The following is a 24,591-nucleotide window of genomic DNA, read 5'->3' on the forward strand; positions in this document are numbered from 1 at the left end:
TCATCTTTCACAAACTCTGTATCCTCACTCTATAAGCATGGGTAGTAGCATGGCTCAGGTGCAAAGAGGGCACACGAAGGATCCATCTTTCCTGGCTTAGCTGTGACCTCATGCACGTGGAAAGTTAACCTCTTGCACACGTGCCATACAAAGTTAATAGGATCATATTTTGAGCCACATCTGAACTCGCTGTCAGAAGTACTGCATACTGTATGTTTACTGTGCACCATACCAGAAATATGAAGTGCATATCATTTAGAAGAAAAAGCCTTGTTTTGCTTACAATGGTTTTTTTTCATCAGTCTTTAATGAGGCTCCTAAGCAGCTTTGCTGTAATCTCCCCTCCCCCTGAAACATTTCTGAGACCCCAGTTTAATACCCAACGAGGACGCCTGGCATATGGCACCTTTTATTGGCTTTGTTGTTTTCTATGCTCCTCCGTACCATATGCCCTCTTACACACCCCCCCCCCCCCCCCCCCCCCCCCCCCACATCACATGGCCATAATACAATTAGCAAATGAAATTAGCTTCCCATGTTGTTGATGAAAGGCTAGCTGAATAGCACACTTCTACATCCAGATTGTGCGTTTTAAGGTCAGTTATCGGTGCGTTTCCTCCTTCCTCCTCCTGTTTTGAGTGATGCGGTGACGAATCTCCCTGAATGAGGAATGAATACCTTGGCTGGCCATGAGGAATGGCAAGCAAGAGGAAGATTAACCCTTTGTTGTTGGGCCAGAACTGGAGATTCTGAGAACTGTTGGTCATTCGACTTCGACATGGGAACATCCTGGAATAAAGATCTTTCTTTCCTTCAGAGTTAAGTTATTGTGAACTTAATCTTTGTATTTATTTTTTCATTATTTTATTTATTTATTTACTTGTAAAGCGTCTTTGAGCACCAGGAAAAGAGCTATTACCATGTATTATTATTATTATTATTATTAACGGTGAGCCAAACCAGCTCAAAAGCAATAATTGCTATTACCTAATAACTTTAAATACAATAAAAACAGGTTAAAGACAGTTGGCTTGTCACATGGAAAAAATCTACGAAATTAGACATTAAATCGAATTGGGTCTGAAAGCACATCATTAAAAAGGATGTTATAAAAAATATCCCAAAAAATAAAATACGATGTCTGTGATTTAATCTGCTAATAGCTTACTTCGAAAAAACTTGAAAATCTGCATAGAATGAATAGCGGTAAAAATAAGTAGTCACTGTGACGGCCCGTCCACACAGCAGCGTTAAAAAAATCTTCCAACGCTTCTGCCCATTCACTTTGCCTCACTTTTCACCGAACTGCATTGTGGGAAGCAGAGCGGAGATTTCCAGGCATCTCAGGGTTCAAAAGTTGAGCAATGTTCAACTTTTGAAGCTGAGGTGGAAGCGTCAGCCAATCAAATCCCGTTTATGCAAATCTGACAGTACAAGCGCTAGCCAATCAAACCGTGTGTATGCTGGGAGAGACATACCGCAGGTCATTTCCTCATATTCCAAAACATGGAGGAGAAATTAGCAGTAGGGAATCACCCGGTGCTTTATGACCAGTCCCTATTTACCTACCGGGATATAAACCGGAGGAGCCAGGCATGGAGGGAGGTGGCAGAGACAGTGGTAGGTTTTCGCCTGTTTGGGGAGTTTATATCCAGTTTACTTCGGGCTTTTTTGCTTCGTATGTCGGGGGCGGGAGATTCATGTGATTGGTTGTTGGTCGCATTGCTCGCAAAAAATCCCCAAGCTTCAGATACGCCCACCTCCAAGATTTTTTTAACGCTGCTGTGTGGACGCTCCGTGACATAATTTATTGGTTTGTGCACTACCGTTGTGAAGTCTTCAGTTGAGCATTTCCCACAAGAGAGGGGTGTTAAGTACAACCAAATGGACAACAAGACATTATGAGGTTAAGATAATGTTATAATTACCTTACATAAACTGAAACACACTTTAAAAGACTAAAGGCAAGACAAAACCACAGAGAGCACCCAGACTGGACAACAGCGAGTAGCCCCGCCCTAAAGCATGCTTTACTGTCTATTTTACTTTGGGATCATGGTCTACTAAATGCACATCATGCTGTATTTAAGACAGCTTGAAAATGCGATTTTGACCTTAAAGTCTTTAGTACAAGCTTCCACTGAACTTCTTTTTCCAGTGGACTCTCCTCATGTGGCCATAAGAAAGGTCTAAGGCACTTCCGCACTGGCCTCACATTTTAGACCCTGAGGTCGTAGTATGGGGTAATGAGACGATAACCATTTTATTCCCTTTTCTTAAACATTGATTCAAATTTCAAATCAAAGCTCAGCTTCATCGATATACCAAGGGACACTCGTTTTCCTTTAACAACAGTCTGTCACTAAAGTGTTGGTCTGAACAGCCAAGTCTTCATTTGCAGTCATGTTCGTCCTCTGAGTCAGCATCACATCTGTACAAGCTCAATTACCACACGCACATGCAGCAACTGATATCAGGGAGTACCTGTCCTGTACTGCAGTCAGTGAGGATGAGTAGTACCAGCGACAGGACACACCTCTGCGGGGGACTCAGGAGGAAGAGCAGTTTGTTTATTAGGAGATAGGAAAGCAGCAGTCAGAGTGTATTCTTACCTGTGAAGCCGTCTGGACACACACACTGATAAGAGTTGACCAGATCCTGACAGGTTCCCTCATTGAGACATGGAGCAGACTCACACTCGTCCACATCGACTGAGCAGTTGTCTCCTGCCAACAGAACGCATTAATGGGATTCATATTTCCTTGTCACTCAGTCATGAAATAATATTGCAAGACAGTGAAGAGTTCATATTGGGAACTGTCTTACCAGTGAAGCCCGGCAGACAGCGGCAGATGAAACCGGCGGCCTCTTCATAGCTGAAATTGGCTTTGCTGAATTCAGGCAGGGAGCCATAGTTCAGGATATCTGAGCGCTGGAAACACTTGCCACCATTCTCACAGGGATGATGCTCACACTCATCTGTATCCACCTGGCAGTTCTCCCCCTGGTAACCTAGACACAAATGCAAACATAAACACAAACCCACGTTCAAATGCCCATAAGTATGTTGAAAGGGTTAATTAATGGTCTGATGAAATGTTGTTGACAAAATGTGACTGCCATGATGTATCCCTTTGAACGGAGCTGTTAACTGAAACACAAAGAGGGAATTGAAACTTGGAAAGACAATGTATAACTTTACTTTAGCAAGTTTTTTAAAAAGTGACTTGCTAATTATTTGGTAGAACTATATTTTTTACAACAAAATATGAGTGGTTTTCAAGTGTTTTTTTGTTGTTGTCTTTGCCACGTAAAAAATGAAATAATAAAAGCAAGAGAAATTCAGTAATAGCTAATGAGAAAGCTGGCTAAGCATTGGATGTGAAGTGCTATGTATGTGTCCATTTGTCCTTTATAGCCAGTATACACTTTTTCATCATATTTCATTTAGGTGACGCCTGCATCCATTAAATTACTTGTTACGATGACTTCAAGCACACAATACATAAGAATAAACACCTGAAGATTTTTTATTTATTTTTTATATCCACCTGTGATATCTATCAAGGTACTTATAGGATATGCACACAGCAAAGAGTACACACACACACACACACACACACACACACACACACACACACACACACACACACACACACACACACACACACACACATCCTAATAAGCACATTTGTGACAGCGGCAATCAGACGAGGACTGCTGACATCGTCAACTCTCCCTGTCGCTGTGTGCTCATACATCACTTTTCATAATTCAACACACATTCTTTACTCTGCATTTTACTACTTGCAAAGCACAGCCATGCTCTTTAGCCCCCGCCTGCCCTCCAATCTGTTTATGTGTAGGAGAGTATGTTGGTGCCCAGAGTGATGGGATGTACCTGGCCAGCATTGGCACATGTACTGGTTGACCCCCTCCACACAGGTGGCTCCATGCTGGCAGGGGTCTGAAGCACATTCTGGAATATCCTCCTCACAGTGGAGGCCTACAAAGCCGGTCCCCTCACAGTCACACTCATAGCTGGAACAGAAAATAGAAACAGATTTTATAATCTGATTGTCTGTGCCATGATACAACATACTATGATCAAGAAAAGAAGATTATTATTATTATATTATTTTTTTATGGATTTTTTGTCAAAGCACTTAAGATATTCATTGCTATCGGGATGTTCAGAGCATTCCATGGAATATAACAAAAAGTGTATCTCGAGCCGGTTTCTCAAACGTACCTACCCTACCTTTAATAAAGAAAGAACATGTATTTTAATACAGTGATTCAGCATCCTACTTGTCAAGCTTTATTTCCTCTGGTGGACTTAATTTCTTATTCTTGTACATAGGTAGAATATTAAGAAAGGCTTGCTGTCACATCACAAGCTCAATATGATGTGACAGCAACATCCCTGAACAATCCCTAGTTCTTGATATTGATATAACATGGTTCACCTGACCCATTACCTTTGTTATCATGCAAATTGTGGAAATTTAAATTGCGTTGTTTAAATGTTTTTTGCTAAAAAAATACAACCACACAATATAGTTGTGTTCTAAATACACTCAAATGCATCCATGTTTTTTTCCACATTACAACTTAATCAAACTGTGGAAATGAAACCATCCGAAGTGCCTGTGAGTGCAGCATCAGCCTGCTGTGTCAGCTATCTCAGCTCACTTCAGTTTGGGTGTAATCCAAAGACTGTATGGTGTAATCCTACCTGTTGACCCCATCCAGGCACCGGCCCTCATTCAGACAGGGGGAACTGGCACACTCATCAATGTTGACCTCGCAGTCTTGACCCTGGAAGCCGGCCAAGCACTCACACGTGTACACGGCGATGTGATCGCGGCAGGTGGCTCCGTTCTGGCAGGGATGCACCTCGCACTCATCGATGTCCACCTCACAATTAACCCCTGCAGGGGACAGAGGGATGGCAGCGGGCCAAGGAGTGAGCTCAGCAACACAACTCATTACAGGTTCAGAGACAACACTATAACAGGGGAGCTGCCAAAAACTGAGCCGCAGACTTCAGAAACACACACTGATGTCCCCATACACAGCCATGAAACTCTTGTTCGAGTTAATGGCTCAACCCATCATACTCTGCATACGAAATGTAAACAAAAAATTGATTATGATTATCATTGAAATATCTTGTGATTTTTTTTACTTCACTGAATGCTGTCAAAAAATACTGGCGGACTGCCAGTATTTTTTGCCAATAATCAAATCTCCTTTACAACTAAAAGTAACACATAAATGTTGAACACCTGCCCTGCATTTATTTTCTTGGTCTGCAAGTCAAAAAGGTTAATACATTACTTCAGTGTGGTCAGTACGGAGCCCTGGAGGGTTCATAGAGAGAAAAACTAACGCCATATTATTAGTTTTATGAAGAGGATGTCCGGTCGCCAGGGAGTGTGTGTGTGTATGTTTGTGTGTGTGTCTGTGTGTGTGTGTGTGGGGGAATTTGTTTTCAGAAGATATTATGATAGTGGCGTTCGTTCCGGTGCACTCCGACAGCACTTAGCACTAGCCTACATCGAGATTAAGATTAAACGAACTTCTTTCACTTGGGAATACACAGATGGAGTTAGCCAGATGTGTGTAAATTACTGTTCATGGTAATTTGAAAACAAATTTGCCGGTGTCGGACACACACATACACCGAACACACACACACACACACACACACACACACACACACACACACACACACACACACACACACACACATACACCGAACACACACACACACACACACACACACACACACACACACACACACACACACACACACACACACACACACACACACACACACACACACACACACACACACACACACACACACACACAGAGCTGAGCTGAGCAGAGCACAAACAGACACACATCATGTAGCATTTCACGTTTCCATAGCAACAACAACTTCCTGTCAACTGCGTAAACTCGCCTTCAAAATAAAAGCATCTAAATAAAACAGGAAGTTAACCTAAATTACATTTAAGACATATACAACTGCAACGAAAGTAACAAAAACAATGTAATATCCTTTTCAGTTTCACAGAACACAAATTGGGTTATTTACACATCATGCGCCCTGGTGACCGGACCTCTCCTTCATGAAACGAGCACTAGGGGGAATAATCGGGCAGTTCGATGTATGTAGAGGTGTGTGTGTGTGTGTGTGTGTGTGTGTGTGTGTGTGTGTGTGTGTGTGTGTGTGTGTGTGTGTGTGTGTGTGTGTGTGTGTGTGTGTGTGTGTGTGTGTGTGTGTGTGTGTGTGTGTGTGTGTGTGTGTGTATGTGGCTAAAACGTAGCAGCTTCGATCTCTATTCAGCTGTTCTAATGAAGGTAAACACAGTGATGGCGCTGCGTAAAAGACACAGCTCTCTGCGCGCAGATAGCAGATACTGTGAGAGTCACGGACATGAATTCATAGATCAAGGCAGACTGGTTCACAGACTCTCCTGTTTTGCGAATCCGGTGCTTAAACAAATAGCTCTACACCACCGAGAAAGTATCTTGTGCGCACAACTGAATAAAGCGTGGCCTTGTTTTATTTAAATTGAGGCCACGAGAATTACATCTCGTGCGCGCGAATTAATAAAACGTGTCCTCGTTTTATTAATTTGTTCTCTCTATGAACCCTCCAGGGCTCCATAGGTCAGGGTCAGAGAAAGATCATAGTTATGGAAAACAAAGTATGGCTACAGTATGATTATGGAAGGAATGGAAATGTTTAGGAACATTTGGATTATTTACATAATATGATCATATTTGTATAATTACAATGATATCGATATTACAGTTTTATATATCAGGGTTATCATCAATACCATTTGCGACACTCATTGGTTAAGGTAAAATGGCAAGAAAGAAAAACGAATGTATGCTTTTCAAGAGACTATACACTATGTGTCACTATGTGACCCCTGATAATAGCAACTTTATTTATGTTCTTGTACTTTATTTATCTTCCTTTGTTCTAAGCTAAGAGAAGCCACAAGTCAACATGTACACTTTTTTGTAGAATGTACAAGCAAAACTCAATAAAAACTCAAATGTTAAAGGAAAATGGCAAGCATGAATTGAGGTCTCTGATTCTACATGGCTCATAAGACCTGTCCACCAGCCTGTCCTCCACACTGGTCAGATGTTCTGCATGAAGGGCATGAGAGTGAGTCTTATGATTGGATTGATGTTTAGATGGTCAAACATATTCATACCAAATGGTACATCATTGTCCAAGGTCTGATCCAGTGTAATACATTTCTCCTTTCAAAAACCCAGCCAGATATAACCCTGACTTTTTGAAAACAGCAACTCACCTTTGAATCCTGGAGCGCAGTCACACCTGTAGTGATCCACCTGGTCCAGACAGGTGCCATTGTTCCGACAGGGTTGGGAGGCACACTCATTGATGTCCAGGTCACAGTGGTAGCCTTGGAATCCCGGCACACAGAAACACTGGTAGGCATCCACCCCGTCTTTACAGATGGCTCCATTGTGACAGGGCTCAGACGAGCATTCATCCACGTTCTCCTCACAGTCCATCCCCTGGTACCCAGCCGCACACTGGCACCTGTGCCCAAAGTCAGGGATGTCCATACAGGTGCCTCCATTCTGGCATGTTTCCTCTGAACAAGTGGTCACATTACCCTGGCAGTCCTCCCCTCCCGACCCCAGGGGGCAGTGGCAGGAATAGCTGTTCTCTCCGTTGACACAGTTGGAGCGGGCTCCTTCACAGGGGTTGCTCTGACATTCGTCGACATCCTCGGTGCAGTTGAGGCCCGTGAGGCCGTCGGGGCAGTGGCAGGTGTACGCGCTGGTCCCAGGTTGGCTGGTACAGTTGGTGCAGGGGGCCAGGCTGCAGGGGTCATACAGGTCATCACAGTACGCCCCCGTGTACCACACCGGTCCTTTGGGGCACAGGCACACGTAGTCCTCCAGGTGGTCCACACATGTAGCTCCATTGTTGCAGGGAGAGGACAAACACGTGTCTGCTGCAGCCGTGCACAGCAGGCCTGGAACGGAACATACAGGGACAGTTACATTTATATGTTTATATATATATATACATTTTTGTATTTGCAGTTTAAGGAATTATTTCATTACCAGGCATACAAAACAAATTAAACACAGATAGATACATGAATTAACATAACAATCGACAAATCAAATGAATGAAATTAACTTATAAGGTGTAACTTACACATAATGGATACATCATTAATACTCATACGTACATTAATTGTCAGGTCTTTATAACTTTTCCTTGTGTTTTAATATTTGTTTTTTTATATATATCTGTTGTAATTTATTGTCTTTTATTGTGATTGTACTAATGTGTTTTTATTACATGTACAGCACTTTGGCTCGACCAAAAATCGCTTTTAAATGTGCTTTATAAATAAAACTTGATTTGATTTGATTTGATAAATGTCTTGTGTTCCATAATTTAGCCAGTTTTTTTTTTCATCACAGATATGAACTTCTGATTCTCATGGTTATTTTCTCCATTCCATTAATTTCATTTCCTTCCATTGTGAGATAATAAGTTATTATCTTTTAACCAATTCCTTGTAATTTGCTAATAATTGCTATTCTTATCACTAGAAATAAGTTGGAATATTTTTTTTGTATTCCCTCTCTTGCCAAAGTAATAAGGTTAGTGGCTTCTTGTTTGGCGAAATGACACAAATATTAGACATTTCTCTTATGGCTGTTTCCCAGAAGCCACACAAAACATTACAAGACCAACATATATGACCATGGTTTGATTCTGCTCACCACGTTCCCTCCAGCATTTTGAAGTCAGATTCTGTTGATACTGACTTTGGATTTGGGGTGTCTTAAAGTAACAAATGAAAATAATCCATGTGTATACAGTTAATTATTATGCATTTCTGTCATTTATTTTATTGTAATGTGAAACAGGATGTCCTTCTGATGATCCCACAGTTAAATATCTCCAGGTCTGCAGATCTCTTTCAACTCTTTGCAGCTTTTTAGTGTTTTTCAGTCGTTTACATCTCCCAACTTTACTCTTATCAACCGCAGCAGCAGGGATCTGTTTCCAAGAGAAAGGTCTTGATGATGAGATAAAATGATATATACAGATAAACACACAGATTAACCATTTCAATTATGTTGGTCCAATATGTACCCATGAATATAGGTAATAAGTCATATTTAAAAAGGCTGCGTAACTGTGAATGAGTACTTTAATAACCTGAAAGTAAACTAAACAGCTGTTGGCTTTCCCTCCTAAGCTTCAGATGCCTACCCTATGGCTTATATGGTGGTCTCTCCATAACTCTAACCTTAAGTGGTGCTCAAGATGAAAAGCCCCTCTTTTCTCTGGAATTAAGTTCAGAGCAGATGGTGTTAAAAGTAAACGTATTACATGAACAAGCTAGCAGCTGTCAGTGTTGGAGAGCAGGTGAACCTTTACTCATCACTGTTTGTCCTCAGATGTGTACACCAACAGTGATATTACTATCTGAGTCTTAGAATCATCCTCATTCAAGAGATAACATGCAAATGTGCTTTTTGTTTTTGGTTCGACCACGTCCACCACCAACAAAATAATGTAACACTTTCATATTTGAACTGTCACCACAGTTTCAAGAGTGAAAAAGGGTGAGCAGGATCCTGAAGCAAAGAGGGGGGGTCTTGGAACACTGAAGGGGTCTTATATAGAACATACTGGACACCTTCATGGTCTCCTGAGGATGGACCCTCCTGAAAACAGTGAACTCAGTTCTTGACCTGCCCCCTTTCCAGAAGGTTCACTTTCCATGTGTTTGATGGCTGAATTTCTATCAAATGTGTTGTGGCTATTCATGGTACATAGAGAATGAATCATAACGAACTTCTATGCACTTCCCCATTCTCTAATCGTCTGATTTCACAGTGCTTCTTTAACCTCTTTCATTTGGAGCAGCAAATATGCTTACTGCAGGAGTACAAGTTACTCCGTTAGCCCTGCTAGCAAATGCTCATACCGGGCAAGGTAAGGGAAATCATTTTGACAGGATGTCAGTTCAGATTGAAACTGTGAGAGTAATGTGGTGAGGATGCACGTTAGAGCTAATGAATTCAGCTTTACAGTTGTAAGTGATACGTTTTATTGTTTTTATTTCAAATGTGTCTTAGTTCAGCTTTAAAATGATTCTCTAATAACCCTAAGTACGTTGATTATAGGCAATTTCTGATACCGTTTTCCTTTGTGTCTCCTATAAGGTGCTACATCGCCACCAAAACCAGCCTTACTCAGAAATGTATGGAATCATGATTCTGTCAGGTGGGATCAAATCCTCCAGAAACAATGTGTTCCTCTCTTAGCAAGTTATCAACATAAACAGGTAACCAGGTTTTATATCTTCCCTGCATCACCTACAGTTCTCATTTCCCACTTGATCCACTCTCACACCCCCATTTCCTCTCACATGCATCTGCTATCACTTCCTCCTTCTGTTAGGAGTCTCCCTCCTCACATGAGTCTCTCACTTCTCCTCACATGAGTCTCTCACTTCTCCTCACATGAGTCTCTCACTTCTCCTCTCATCGTCGTGATGCTTCCACACCTGAGCAATCCAGAGAAGCGCTGTGTTGTTTATTCATCCTCTTTATTTGGAACTGGAAATGTCTCTGCATGCTTTTTGGCTACATGTCTGAATCAGGGGAGGACTGGTCCTGGGGAGACGGAACATCAGTACTGCTTGTTGGATAGACGGCTGATTTATCAACGCAACTAAAGCACTAAAGTCATGAAAATGTAACATCAATGTGTTAAATTGCGTTTAAGAATTACATTGCATAATGTGTATAAAATTCCATTACACATCAATAGAAATACTTTTTGTCTTTAAAGGATGCTCATGCTGTAAATGACTCAATCTGCAATGTTTCACAAGGTGAGCCAAAACCAGGTTTAGGGAGTAAGGGTTACGTGCAACGGGATTACGTCATCAGGATACAAAAAGACTTTGACTGTATTCCCTTATGCTTACATTAAAATAAGATGTAATCAGATTACTGTTATTTTAAAAAAGAATGGGGATTAATGCTCTTAATGTCTTTCATTTTTGTAAAGCACTTAAAATGGCCTTGTGTTTAAAGGTGCTAAAACATGTGACTTGCCTTGCCTTACTGTGTCATACACTGTGTTTAATTAATGCAATAAACTAAATCAGCATTTGTTAACTATATTCTGTAGGACATTTGTTACCCTAAATATCTTGGTTTCTTCAAAGGTCACATTGTTCTGTTGTCTGACATTATAATACAGTAACAGAAAGTAGTCTGCATCTTTCTTCCTCCTTATCTCAACCTTAGCTGCATCATCTTCCTCAGAAGTGTCATCCCCTCTGCCTGCCTCACACCCCCCCCCCCCCCCCCCCCCTCCTCCCTCTGCTGGCTCTCCATGTACTGAGATCATCTTTTCTTTCTCTCATGCCCCTTTCACACCAACGCAACTCCGGTTCAAGCTCCGTGCTAGAGCTTTTCTGGTTCAGAACCGGTTCTTCGGTTTAGCGCCGGCTCTTTTCACACCGCTCAGAGCCCGACTGGTGCTGCCGCTGCTGCGTCATGACGTCACAGTTTACGTCGCTGAGTTTCTCCCCAACGCCGGAGCTCACCTCACAACAACAACGGGCCGGGGACTGCGTTGCTTTTAATCATACGAAGCCAGATTAAATTAAATAACGACTTCTCCAACCTTATACTTTTCTCCAGAGTGCCGTGGTTCATTGTTTATTAATGTGTTTCAGCGGCATTTACCGACCGCTGCAGTGGCTGCACTTCCACGGGAGTTTATTGTCCCGTTAGCTCCGGGTTAGCTCACACGGCTCTAAAGTATTCACTGTCTGACTGTCACACAAGCAGCTGATACATATCCCCAGTTCCCCTTAAGTGAATGTGTGTCAGTCTGAATTGACGCTGTTTGGCATCACAACGCTGTTATGAAAGTTTCTCTGGTATAACATGGGTGATGTTAGCATAGCAACCGAAGCTAACTGACTACTTGCTAAGCAGTTTTCTACAGGCACTTTTTACCGACGTATTTTTCATTATGATTCTACTTGTGATAGTCGGACATGACAACCTGTGCAGCCCATGTATTGATTCCATCCGATAGCTGCTATAATAACAAACAAAACGTCTGCCTGCTCTCCACAATGATCAATAACAGCGAACGGATGGTCAAAGTAAGGTACAAATAAACAGAATCACACGAAGCCTGGTTAGTGTTGCCTGACTTTATAAAGTGTGTTTTTTTTAACAAGTGTGTGGTTGCGTTCTAGTCACTTTGCTCAGCACTACTGCTTGATACAACTTTTATTTGCCGTACTCGCCTTAACTGTTAGCTCAGGTTAATCTCGCCCCCCTCCGACGTAAGCGTGACGTATGCGGTTCTTGCTTCTAGACGGACAACTTTTTGGTGCTCGAAACGAACCGGATTCCGGAGCTATGACGCTGCTCCGCTGCGGTGTGAACAGGAAAACCCGGTGCTTTTCAAGCACCAGCACCGAACCGGCCCTGAAACACCGTTGGTGTGAAAGTGTTGTTCTCTTTGCCTCCCTTTTCAAAGAGAGCCAAGATGTTTCTGTGGACCGACATGAGGAGCAGAATTATAAACTTTACCCCGCACTACCTGTGATCTCATGAATGAAGGTCTCTGTAAAACAGAGACAGTGAGGGTCTGCTCTCTCTTCACCTCTCCTTCTAATCCCAATCAACCCTTCACACATTCCAGGGGGCTGATAACAGCTCCTTGCCCCTCCCCCATTACCATGCACTTCATAGATCATTGTTATGGCCCGACAGGGTTGACCCCCGGCACGGACTGGTACCAGCACCTCACTCCAACAATAACACTGAGCAGAGCCCCTGTGAGCAGGCAGAGTGATGTCATCATCACACTGCTATCCTGGTGTTCCCTCCCTCTGCCATCAAGTCTACTTGTTATATTGAATGGATATTCAAAAACCCCAGTGGAAGAGCAGGGAAAGTAACTTGACAAAGGTTCAGGAACTGTAACCCCGACCTTATTATAGGAAGTTAAAAGGAATTATCTTCATCCTTATGTATGAAATGGTGGTCAGTTGGAGGATTGATATGTATTCTTTGTTTACATTTGACAGCATCTAAGCTTACTTGCAAAGGAGGAGGGATCACTGGAGGGTTTAAACCAGGGATGGGCAAATGGCGGTCCGGGGGCCGCATGCGGACCCCACCTCCTCTTTTTGCGGCCCTCAGATTAATTTATAAACAACGTAATTAATAATAAAAAAAGAGAGTACTGATACCGTCCACTAGACTCCTAGTTACGTTGCGAGCTGCGTACATGATTTCAAATACCGCAAAAGAATCTGTGACGCGTTTGTGTGTATTGTGTTTGTTTCCCGGGGAAACACTCACAAGAAACACCGGCTGTTGTTATGCCTGCTGTGACGTTAAGTTACCGCTTGTAATTATGCCTTTACAAGCTTCAAAGTTGTATTTATCATCTGAATTTGGCGAAACAAGTTTAATATTCTAAAAACCAAGACTTTGTTTATTTGAAATCAGATGAAAACAAACTGTCACGGACCCTGCCGTGTTATCTATGATTAATATACGCTTTTCATTCATAATTTCAGAGGGAGGGGGAGCGGCGCTGAGGAACAGCAGAGTGCGGGTTGACAGGTGTCTGTGTGGACATTCCCCTTATTGTGGAATAAGGGGAATGCAGAGACAGGCTACAAGTGTCTTAGGTTCAAGTTAGACAACTAATGTCTGGGTTAGTGTTCATGACTTCATGTTTATGTCATCTTAATGGTTAATCTTAATGCACACACATTTTCCGTGCTTTCCAATAGTTTAAAATAGTTTTATTCCACTGTTAAATAACCTGTTCAATACAAACATGCCACTTGTAAAAATTAAATAACATTTATGTGAAGTGATATTTGTTTAGTGAGCTTATTAGAGAATGTTCCCTGACAGATTGAAAAATATCAATGAAGATGTCAGACTTAGTATATTTGTTAATAATTACATACAATACATGGAATTTGTGTGTGTGTGTGTGTTCCAAGTGAATCTGCGGCCCCCTGGTGGCCACTACATCAATTATGTGGCCCCCACCACCATCAAAGTTGCCCATCCCTGGTTTAAACAGTCTAGATATTCACTGGCAACTGACCTACAAGCATCATGACCTCTATTTGACTGTACCACTTCTGAAGCAAACATGTGTATTCATATAGAGAAATGTGTGTGTTGAAAATCATTATTGGTAACGTTCATGGGTGATGTTCCTTAGTAAAGGACATGACTGACACGCTCATTTAAACATCATTATAAGGAGCTGAGCATTAACAGGGTTCACCCAGCATGCAATATCTCTGTTTAATCAATATGGTTTATACATTCTGGTGCTCCTGTGATTAATACATGTTCTGAAGAAGCACAGTGTTAGCAACATTATGGAATCAAGTATATTCTGTGTGTTCATCAATATGAATTGCTCATTTCTCCTACTCAAGTTATTGTGTCTGTTTGAAATGGTTACTTCTTCATCAGAAACCAAGTGGCTCTGACTGGTCAGGAAGTAATAACAAGGCCTTGGACTGGTGGTTTTTGTCTATAATGGGATTTGTGGGCAATAAGACAATTATAAAGTAACTCCAGACTTATCTTTGAGATTTCTCTAAACCTGAGCTTTTTTTGCGATTTCTAGAACATTTCTAAAGCAAAACTTTAATCCAAACTAAACTAAAAAGACACCCAGAGAAACATAAAGCAAATAATGGAGTCTTTTGTAATGTTACACTGAAAGAATGTAAGTATGATTCTAAGAGTTTTACCGCCTCTGCATGTTTTTAAATAACATGTTTAAAGAGATAAAGGCTCTCTCAAACCCTTGGCAGGTGCGAAAGGCAGAGAGAAAGTGTTTACCCCGACTCATGAAAACAGCAACACAAAGTCAACAGAGAGGCTCGCTGCAGGGCAGAGGAAGCAGCCGCCATGAATCACAGGGAAGAGCCTAACGCACGTCGGGCACACAGGAATTTGATTGAATCTCCCCAAGAGACGAGCAGCTCTGCCTGAGTCCATCTCTGTGCTCCAAAGGCTCCACAGCAGGTGGCTGCTTTACAAATCCTCTCTGAGTCAGTCACCGTCACACACCGAGTCAGAGTCTCCTGTTCCGTTCTAACACTGTTCGCTCTAGCTGCGGGCTAAATGTGATTTTATTACTTTCCAATTACAATGAAATCAAAATCAACATGTTTTCCTGGGATCGGCTGGCTCCTCTAAGTGGTTTTTATTTTATTTGTTCTGAAAAATGTAATGTTTAGTAATACTGTCAATGCTTGTACGCCCATATTTGTATCTTTTTGGGTCAGCAGCTCCCAACTCTTATTAGAACAATTCCTTCTAACTCAGTCACAGTTTGAAGAGCCCTCTGTGTGTCCTCTGGAGAGGGCAGCCTGTAGAGACTCACACTCTTTAATGAACAGATCTCACATAACTGTGAAAATATTAGGTTCGACTTAATATCATTCTTTCAACTAACCTAAGTCTTTTGTGTGGAGATTGTTGACATAATACATTTAATTAAAGTCAACGTCTTCGTTTTTTCAGTGCAGGATGCTTAAAAGGTGGTTCAGACTTTGCACAGACCTCCTTTCTGGGATCTATTCCTCTAAGATTCCTATCCTGCTAAAGTATTAACGCTTCTCTCAGTAAACCGGTTGGTACAAAATATGGAGGCTTTTTTTTTAACTTTTATAAAAAATGGACTATTAACATAGCCATATGAAAAGGAGGACCATATTACTCCTGTCCTCCTCTTCCTCATCACATGTCCTCGGCTTCTCGTTTGTTTTTTTCTGTCCGTTTTAAATCCTCAAGAGCGGAGAGTGCCAGTTCTCTTGCTATGCTCCTTAATACCCATCACTCCTTCCATTCAAATCTGAGACAAAAAGCTGTGCACTAGTGCAGCCGGACGCTCAGCTTGTTACCATGGTGATCTTCAACAATGCCACCCCCAGCCAATCCCTGCTGCCGGTCCGCCAGCGTTTAAACGAGCTTCAGACAATTCACACAAATGAAGGTCGCGGGAAAAATGGGTCAGCAGGGTTTCATAAGGTGGTGGGGTCGACCAAGAAGCCCCCCACACACTCACATTTACACACACACACACACACACACACACACACACACACACACACCACTCACATTTACACAAACACAACACACACACACACACACACACACACACACACACACACACACACACACACACACACACACACACACACACACACAGAAAACAAACTCCTGAGGACCAGCTACAGTTTATCTCAGATCCATCAGAAAATCATAAAGACACTTAGTTTAGAAGAATTATAATTTGTATTTTGGTATGGTATGTTTCAAAAACTGACTAACATACAAATACAAATAGATATCTTCAGAAATCACCCCAGAAACGTTTCATTGGTTTCATCACTTTTAACACTATAGTGTGTACAGAACACGTGATGATGCTTAAGAAGTTTTGAAGTGATGCTTTATCTGATCACACACAACTTTATGAACTTTACTACGTACATCATTGTCTTATTATGATTTGGTACTCTGTTTACTACTCTTTATTTCACTTTATTATTCTCCATTATAATTTGCTACTGTGTGGCTGACAGATTAGTGCAACTCTCCTGATTAAAACCATCACAAGTTTACACCTCACACACACACCTCACACACAAAGCCATGCCTGACTCTACACACAAGCAAGGGATGCTTTTTGGAGTTTTGAATAGTTTATATTTTCCTCTTAAACTTCTCAGACAGTTCCTACTCTGATATGTGGCATACATGAAGGTGATGAGTTTCTGTTTCTGCAGAAGTAGAAAACTGCTCACCCATTTTGAACATCATCATGGTGATCAGCAGCGTCCTCTGATGTCTGGACCAAACTCTTCCAAACTCCATGGCTGCTGGCTGGTCAGTGTAGAGCGGGGCTGTCACTCACAGGCTCCATCCAGCTGCTCTCTCTCTGCTGCTGACACTGAGCTCCAGCACCTACATGACCACAGACCCAGGCTCTGAGAGTGTGGGAGGCTCTGAGAGTGTGTGAGGCTCTCTGGAGCAGGCTGGAGTAAACAAGGGGGTGAGGGGAGGAAGACCTGAGCTGGACTACTGGACTGGACTCACGCACTCTCTCTCTCTCTCTCAAGGGCTTTATTTCTGGATAAATAAGATAAGATGTACTTCATTCATCCCAATTTGGGATTTTTATCAGCAGCATAGGTAAGATAGTGCACATGAATGATGAGTTATAATATAACATAGTAATAGTAAATAGTATAAAATAAAATAAAATAATCATATTTGAGAAATTAGACATAATAAGTGCAATACTGTTTTTTTATTGTTTTTAATGAAAATGTACAAACAATCAACCATTTACCGTTTCCCTAATTAATCAAGAAAGAAAAACAAAGCATATGGAAGCAATAATAATCATCAGTAGAAGATAAACAAAATACACAAAACAGTGAATACATACGATTAATGAAGGATAAATATCTATAGAGTATATATATTGAATCCACAATATCAATATAAAGAATCGAGGCAGTGTACATTATGCTTGTCCAGCCTATCAAACTACTTTGAATACAATATACACTCGTAGAATAATAATAACGGTATTACGTTCAATGTAAATCCTCAGGGGACCACCTGAAAACCGTTTATACAAATGAGTGAATTTGTGATTTGACAGGGCTACTTTCTGAACTACTATAACTTGTTGTGATGGCCTAATTATTTTCCTGACTAATAGTTTATTTGGTCGGTCTGTAAAATATCAGGACACACAGAGAAGGTCTGTGGTGATGTCATCATATTGTAGCTTCAGCTTCAGCAAGTCCATAGCAACAGATCATACTGCAGTGGATGAAAGATGAACACAGGAGCTGGAACTGGGTCGTTGAATGAAAATATGACTTTCACAAAATAAATATTGAGCATTAATCATCAAAACTTGTTGGGGTTTGACAAATCTGTTGGTGGTGAAAAAGGTTGGGAATCATATTTGAGAAATACATCATAAGAAGTTAAATACAATTAAATTGCTGTTTTTAGTTTTTAAAAAGAATGCAAAAGCAATCAACCATATATCATGTACCTACTGTAATCATCAAGATAGAAAAACAAAGCTACATCAGAAGGAATTCTTAATAATAAAAATACTTTATAAAACATTTCAAGGGTTAGGGTGATATTAAAACATGTAATTTGAATAATTTCCCCTATAATAAGATGTAATGTTAACAACAGAACATAAAGTGTAGACATCATGTCAGCCTTGCAGATACTGCATATATGATCAGACCTCCCCCCCCAGCTTTGGGAGCAGGGCGCCTACCCGGCCGGTGGAGGCCTCTGTGGCCTACTCACCCCCACTTCCACTCCCACACACACCCCCACCCCCACTGCCCCACCAGGCCTGATCCCAGCGTCAGGCTTAAGTCCAACCTGCTGCGCTCACAACAACACAAAAAGTTTAATTAAACACTGTGAGGGTTGGGGGAGGGGCAGGACGAGGGGAGGGGGGGGGGGGCGGGGGTCCTTCAACAAGCGACATGCAAATGTATAAAGCAGTGAGTCACAGCAGCTCCACATTCCTCAGAGACTGCAGCAACAAGGAGAGCTGTCTGTCTGTAACCTGTCTGTAACCTGTCTGTCTGTAACCTGTCTGTCTGTCTGTAACCTGTCTGTCTGTCTGTCTGTAACCTGTCTGTCTGTCTGTCTGTCTGTAACCTGTCTGTCTGTCTGTAACCTGTCTGTAACATGTCTGTCTGTAACCTGTCTGTCTGTCTGTCTGTCTGTAACCTGTCTGTAACCTGCCTGTCTGTCTGTAACCTGTCTGTATGTCTGTCTGTAACCTGTCTGTAACCTGTCTGTCTGTCTGTCTGTCTGTCTGTAACCTGTCTGTAACATGTCTGTCTGTCTGTAACCTGTCTGTTTGTCTGTAATCTGTCTGTCTGTCTGTCTTTCTGTCTGTCTGTCTGTAACCTGTCTGTTTGTCTGTCTGTCTTTCTGTCTGTCTTTCTGTACATGGTTACAGCAAGAAAAGAGCCAAAGATAACTAATTGAATTAATAAACATGCATAACATATTAAAGATAAAAGTAGAAGTTACACAAATACTCATCCAGTAGCAGGAACAGTTGTGAGAGAGCAGACAGAGAGAGCAGACAGAGAGAGCAGACAGAGAGAGCAGACAGGGAGCGCAGACAGAGAGACAGACAGAGAGAGCAGACAGAGAGAGCAGACAGAGAGAGCAGACAGAGAGAGCAGACAGAGAGAGCAGACAGAGAGCAGACAGAGAGAGCAGACAGAGAGCAGACAGAGAGAGCAGACAGAGAGAGCAGACAGAGAGAGCAGACAGAGAGCAGACATAGAGAGCAGACAGAGAGAGCAGACAGAGAGCAGACAGAGAGAGCAGACAGAGAGAGCAGACAGAGAGAGCAGACAGAGAGAGCAGACAGAGAGCAGACATAGAGAGCAGACAGAGAGAGCAGACAGAGAGAGCAGACAGGTGTTTTAAGGTGGATATTGCAGTTATTTACAGATGTATTATAGAAGCTGAATTGTCTAACTAAGGGTCAGCAGCCACTAAGAAATATAATTTTTATGAAGCGTTATGTCTGTATATTGCACATGGCATAACACATTGTAAATATTGGTTATTTAGGAACACTCTCCTCCCCCTTTTCCTCTGAAATGACTTCTGTTCTTGTCCCGTGCTGGGGCTTTAGTTTAGTTTGCAGTGGATTCACAGTTTGCTGTTCTGAGCCCTAGGTCGCTGTGTAGGTCGCTTTGTAGGTCGCTGTGTAGGTCGCTGCGATGCCAGCCTGAGTATCCCTCACAGTAACAACACTGTGCTCATGTTACTATTACACTTATGAAGTCCAATAAAATTGCAAGCATCTCCATTGTGATGTGTCTCGTGCCGCCATGGTTCAGAAGCATTTGCCGACCTCTGAAGTGGTACTCCACCTGTACTCCACCTGTACTCCATGTGTACTCCACCTGTACTCCATGTGTACTCCACCTGTACTCCACCTGTACTCCATGTGTACTCCACCTGTACTCCACCTGTACTCCATGTGTACTCCACCTGTACTCCATGTGTACTCCACCTGTACTCCATGTGTACTCCACGTGTACTCAACATGTACTCCACCTGTACTCCATGTGTACTCCATGTGTACTCCACCTGTACTCCACCTGTACTCCATGTGTACTCCACGTGTACTCCACATGTACTCCACCTGTACTCCACCTGTACTCCACCTGTACTCCATGTGTACTCCACCTGTACTCCATGTGTACTCCACCTGTACTCCACCTGTACTCCATGTGTACTCCACCTGTACTCCATGTGTACTCCACGTGTACTCCATGTGTACTCCTCCTGTACTCCACCTGTACTCCATGTGTACTCCACCTGTACTCCATGTGTACTCCACCTGTACTCCATGTGTACTCCACGTGTACTCCACGTGTACTCCACCTGTACTCCACCTGTACTCCATGTGTACTCCACCTGTACTCCACCTGTACTCCACCTGTACTCCACGTGTACTCCATGTGTACTCCTCCTGTACTCCACCTGTACTCCATGTGTACTCCACCTGTACTCCATGTGTACTCCACCTGTACTCCACCTGTACTCCATGTGTACTCCACCTGTACTCCACCTGTACTCCACCTGTACTCCACGTGTACTCCACCTGTACTCCATGTGTACTCCACCTGTACTCCACCTGTACTCCATGTGTACTCCTCCTGTACTCCACCTGTACTCCATGTGTACTCCACCTGTACTCCATGTGTACACCACCATTACCACCTGTACTCCACCTGTACTCCACCTGTACTCCATGTGTACTCCACATGTACTCCACATGTACTCCACCTGTACTCCACCTGTACTCCACCTGTACTCCACCTGTACTCCACGTGTACTCCACCTGTACTCCATGTGTACTCCACCTGTACTCCATGTGTACTCCACCTGTACTCCACCTGTACTCCACCTGTACTCCATGTGTACTCCACCTGTGCTCCACTTGTGCTCCACTTGTGCTCCACCTGTGCTCCACCTGTACATGCTCCCATCTACTGTGAAAAACCACATAGGATATTGATGTTTAATGTTTTGACGGGGGTTCTCTGGTCTCATGTATGCCCCTCTGAGACACTTCCTGTGTGGAAACGTTGAAGCTGGGCTAGCAGCTCTCGATCTGATCCAGCATAATAATCAGTGTTCCTGACTCTCGTGTCCACGTACAGTCAGGTTCCTTAAGATGACAACAAGTACCTGGTTTGTTTTTGTCAACATCATAATACGTTTTCAGGCCAACATTTTTTGCAGCCAAATATTTCTTTTTTATTCTATGTGTTTTGTTCCTGTTCTTGCTCTATTTCTTGTGGAGGGGCCTGGGGAATTGTTTGATACATAAATAATATTTGTCTTCGGTGATTGACTGTACATGCTTGTCATTCACTATAACAAACCCAATATCCAAAAGGAGTAAAGAATGTCCAACCAGAAAAACGTCTTGTAGTCACTGTCATCATAGTTTTGTATTAAGCAGCACCATTGCAATGTGACGTAATGTGGATGCTGAATATTGTGCAGCCCTGATGTACAAGCGTTGTGTTTCTACTCATTCATCTTGCTCATTCATTCTAATGCAACTGAGTTAGTGGCAGAAACTGGGGCTACAGCATAAAATTCACATTAACCAAATATATATATTTTTTTCAACAACAATTGATTAATTTAGAGAGTTAAAAACGTAATTTAGTGGGAATGCTGATGCAGCCATAAAAGACGATGTCGCTATAACTCCTATGAAAATGTTCAAAAAGTGCTCAAACTTCACATGTGTGCTAACAGTCCAGCCGTGAAGACATCTACGGGACAGTTTTGAGATTTCTTCAAATGCCGTTGCCATGGCAACACAATGCTCGCCTTGAAACATGGTTTTATCATAACTTCAGTGAAAATACTCCAAACAGCCCAAAACTTCACAGGTTTGGTAACGATGCAGCCATCAACGCATCTAAGCATATTATGGGGTGTCATCAAATGCCGTTGTCATGGCAACAGACAACTCGCCATGAAACACGATGTCGCTGTAAGTCCAATCGACACGGTCCAATCGTCCCCCAATCTTCACTTGTATATCACCGGTCCATGCCTCAACAGCCCTACGCCAAATCTGAGATCTCACCATATGTTGTTTCCATGGAACGATGCAGCCATCAACGCATCTAAGCGTATTATGGGATGTCATCAAATGCCGTTGGCATGGCAACAGATCATTCGCCATCAAGTTAGTTCAAAAGTTAGCAGTTCAAATATTCTGCTGCTTTTCCAAGCCTTTTACTTTCTTTTCTTCTCTCATCACACATTCAAGCCCCCAGTGTTCATGTATCATTTCAATCTAAATTATTCACTTTCTTCTTACACATTACATTTCGGCATAGCAGTTTAGCGTCAGCTTTTCAGCATAAAGCATTCCCACTAGCAATTTCTTCAGGAATTGCATTCTCTAGTTTGCGTTTACTATTCCTATACTGATACTAACACAATATCACACTTAATGATCAATGAAATAACCATTTGGTCAGGCTGTCAGTCTGGAGAAGTCTGCATTCACTGCTGAGTTCTCTCTATACTCACATCTATGTCCTCCTGTCACAGACCTACAGAGCAACATTATATAGCTGTTTACGAAGGTGAAAACGAGCCCAGCTGTGTGTGTGGGCAGAGGTGATTTATTGGACACACACACACACACACACACACACACACACACATACACACACACACACACACAAACACACACACACACACACACACGCACACACACACACACACACAAACACACACACACATGACTGTACAGACACACTGGAGTTCCCCTGGAAAATAAAGAACAAAAGAAACATTGTCAACACACCTGACCTTTTCATTCTCCCCGGAATAGTTGCCATCACATTATTTGAGCTTTTGAACTTACTTGTAGCATTTATCCCCCACAACAGAAGAATATTTTACTATTAACAGCATAACAGTTATTCCCCTCAATAATTCATATAACACACATGAAAAACTGAAACGTTGACTTTATTTTGACATTTGCACCTAACTACATTAGGTTAGTTGAAAGTAATAATTGTAAGTTTTAATAAAAAATATTATGTTCAACTTAATATTATTGATTTCCACTAACGTAATACAGTTATCTGAAATGTGTTGACAAAATACCGTTTAGTCTACGGTTCAGTGTTTTCAGTGCATATTGAATACAAGAATCATATTCAACATGTCAGAAGAGATCACCAAAACATTCCAAACTCTAACTGAAAGACTTGATATAACATTTAGCAATAACTGCAGTGTTTCGGGACACTAATAACTTTAAGTATACTGGCCTCACTGTTCAAGAACTTTTGTAAAATATGGTAAATCATCTAAAAAGAGTCTCATAATATTAACTGTTACTAAATCAGAATCAGAATATCTTAATTTCAATAATAATATTACAATAATTGTATTGTGAAAATATTAAAGGTGGGGTAGGTAATTTTGGAGAAACCAGCTCGAGATCGCTAGATTTTGAAAATACACAGCCGGAAGAAATCTGCTACTTCCTTAAAGAGCCCCTCCTCCAACACACACAAACGCGCACATGACCAATGAGGGCACGAGATAAGTTTGTGCACAGATGGAAGGCTGACAGGCAGGTAGGCCATCCAGTTACTTTAGCCGGGCCGGCTAAAATGATTGGTCGTGCTTTTTACAGTACTACGGCTTCCACAGATGACATTTTTGTATGGATTTTTTTTCAAAGCACTTAAGATATTCATTGCTATCGGGATGTTAAGAGCATTCCATGGAATATAACAAAAAGTGTATCTCGAGCCGGTTTCTCAAACTTACCTACCCCACCTTTAACCTCTTAAGCACGGCGGTCCCCCCATTGGACCCCTCCCACCGTTTTTTTTTCGAGATAATGTCTCAGGGCTTCTTAACATTTATGAAACTATTAATGTGTAGCACCAGATTAACGGGAAGAATCTCAGCTAACTGAAGATATGAACCATTTTTACCAAAACAAAACACAAGTCTCATAAGAAGCGTCTAAATGACCCCTGAGCGAAAAAATTCTAACGCACTGCGGCACACAATTCAAGATAAAAATACCCTTATTACTTATCGTAGCTGCACATACAATATAGCCGATTAAAGCTGAGACTCCACAGATTATTTAGGTATAGTATCATCACTGAGCGATCCGAACTTGCGACAGGGGAAGCAAACACAGACATCACAACACGTACCTTTACGGAGCATTTACGGCAGATCGTCTCACCGTAGCTGTCAATTAGGTCAAAAGACGTGTTCAATGGCATTAAAATGAAAAAATTGATTGATAATGTACCTGTGCCTTTGAAAAAATTATTTATAATCCATAATTCA

The 24,591-nt window shown here is 41.9% G+C and overlaps 1 protein-coding gene across 1 annotated transcript in view; it reads right to left on the bottom strand.

Moving 5' to 3' along the window:
• The window catches only part of LOC117472450 (protein crumbs homolog 1-like), a 36,087-nt gene extending 18,979 nt beyond the window's left edge, over positions 1-17,108 (bottom strand). The window contains exons 1-6 of the mRNA XM_034117626.1: positions 16,944-17,108; positions 7,353-8,048; positions 4,739-4,934; positions 3,902-4,041; positions 2,827-3,012; positions 2,613-2,726 (exon numbers count right to left, since the gene is read on the bottom strand). Coding sequence (XP_033973517.1) covers positions 2,613-2,726; positions 2,827-3,012; positions 3,902-4,041; positions 4,739-4,934; positions 7,353-8,048; positions 16,944-17,013 — 1,402 coding nt within the window. The 5' untranslated portion in view covers positions 17,014-17,108. The remainder of the gene's footprint in view (positions 1-2,612; positions 2,727-2,826; positions 3,013-3,901; positions 4,042-4,738; positions 4,935-7,352; positions 8,049-16,943) is intronic.
• Positions 17,109-24,591: the final 7,483 nt, after the last annotated feature.

This window comes from Trematomus bernacchii, unplaced genomic scaffold (assembly GCF_902827165.1).
Source record: "Trematomus bernacchii unplaced genomic scaffold, fTreBer1.1, whole genome shotgun sequence".
Lineage (NCBI taxonomy): Eukaryota > Metazoa > Chordata > Actinopteri > Perciformes > Nototheniidae > Trematomus > Trematomus bernacchii.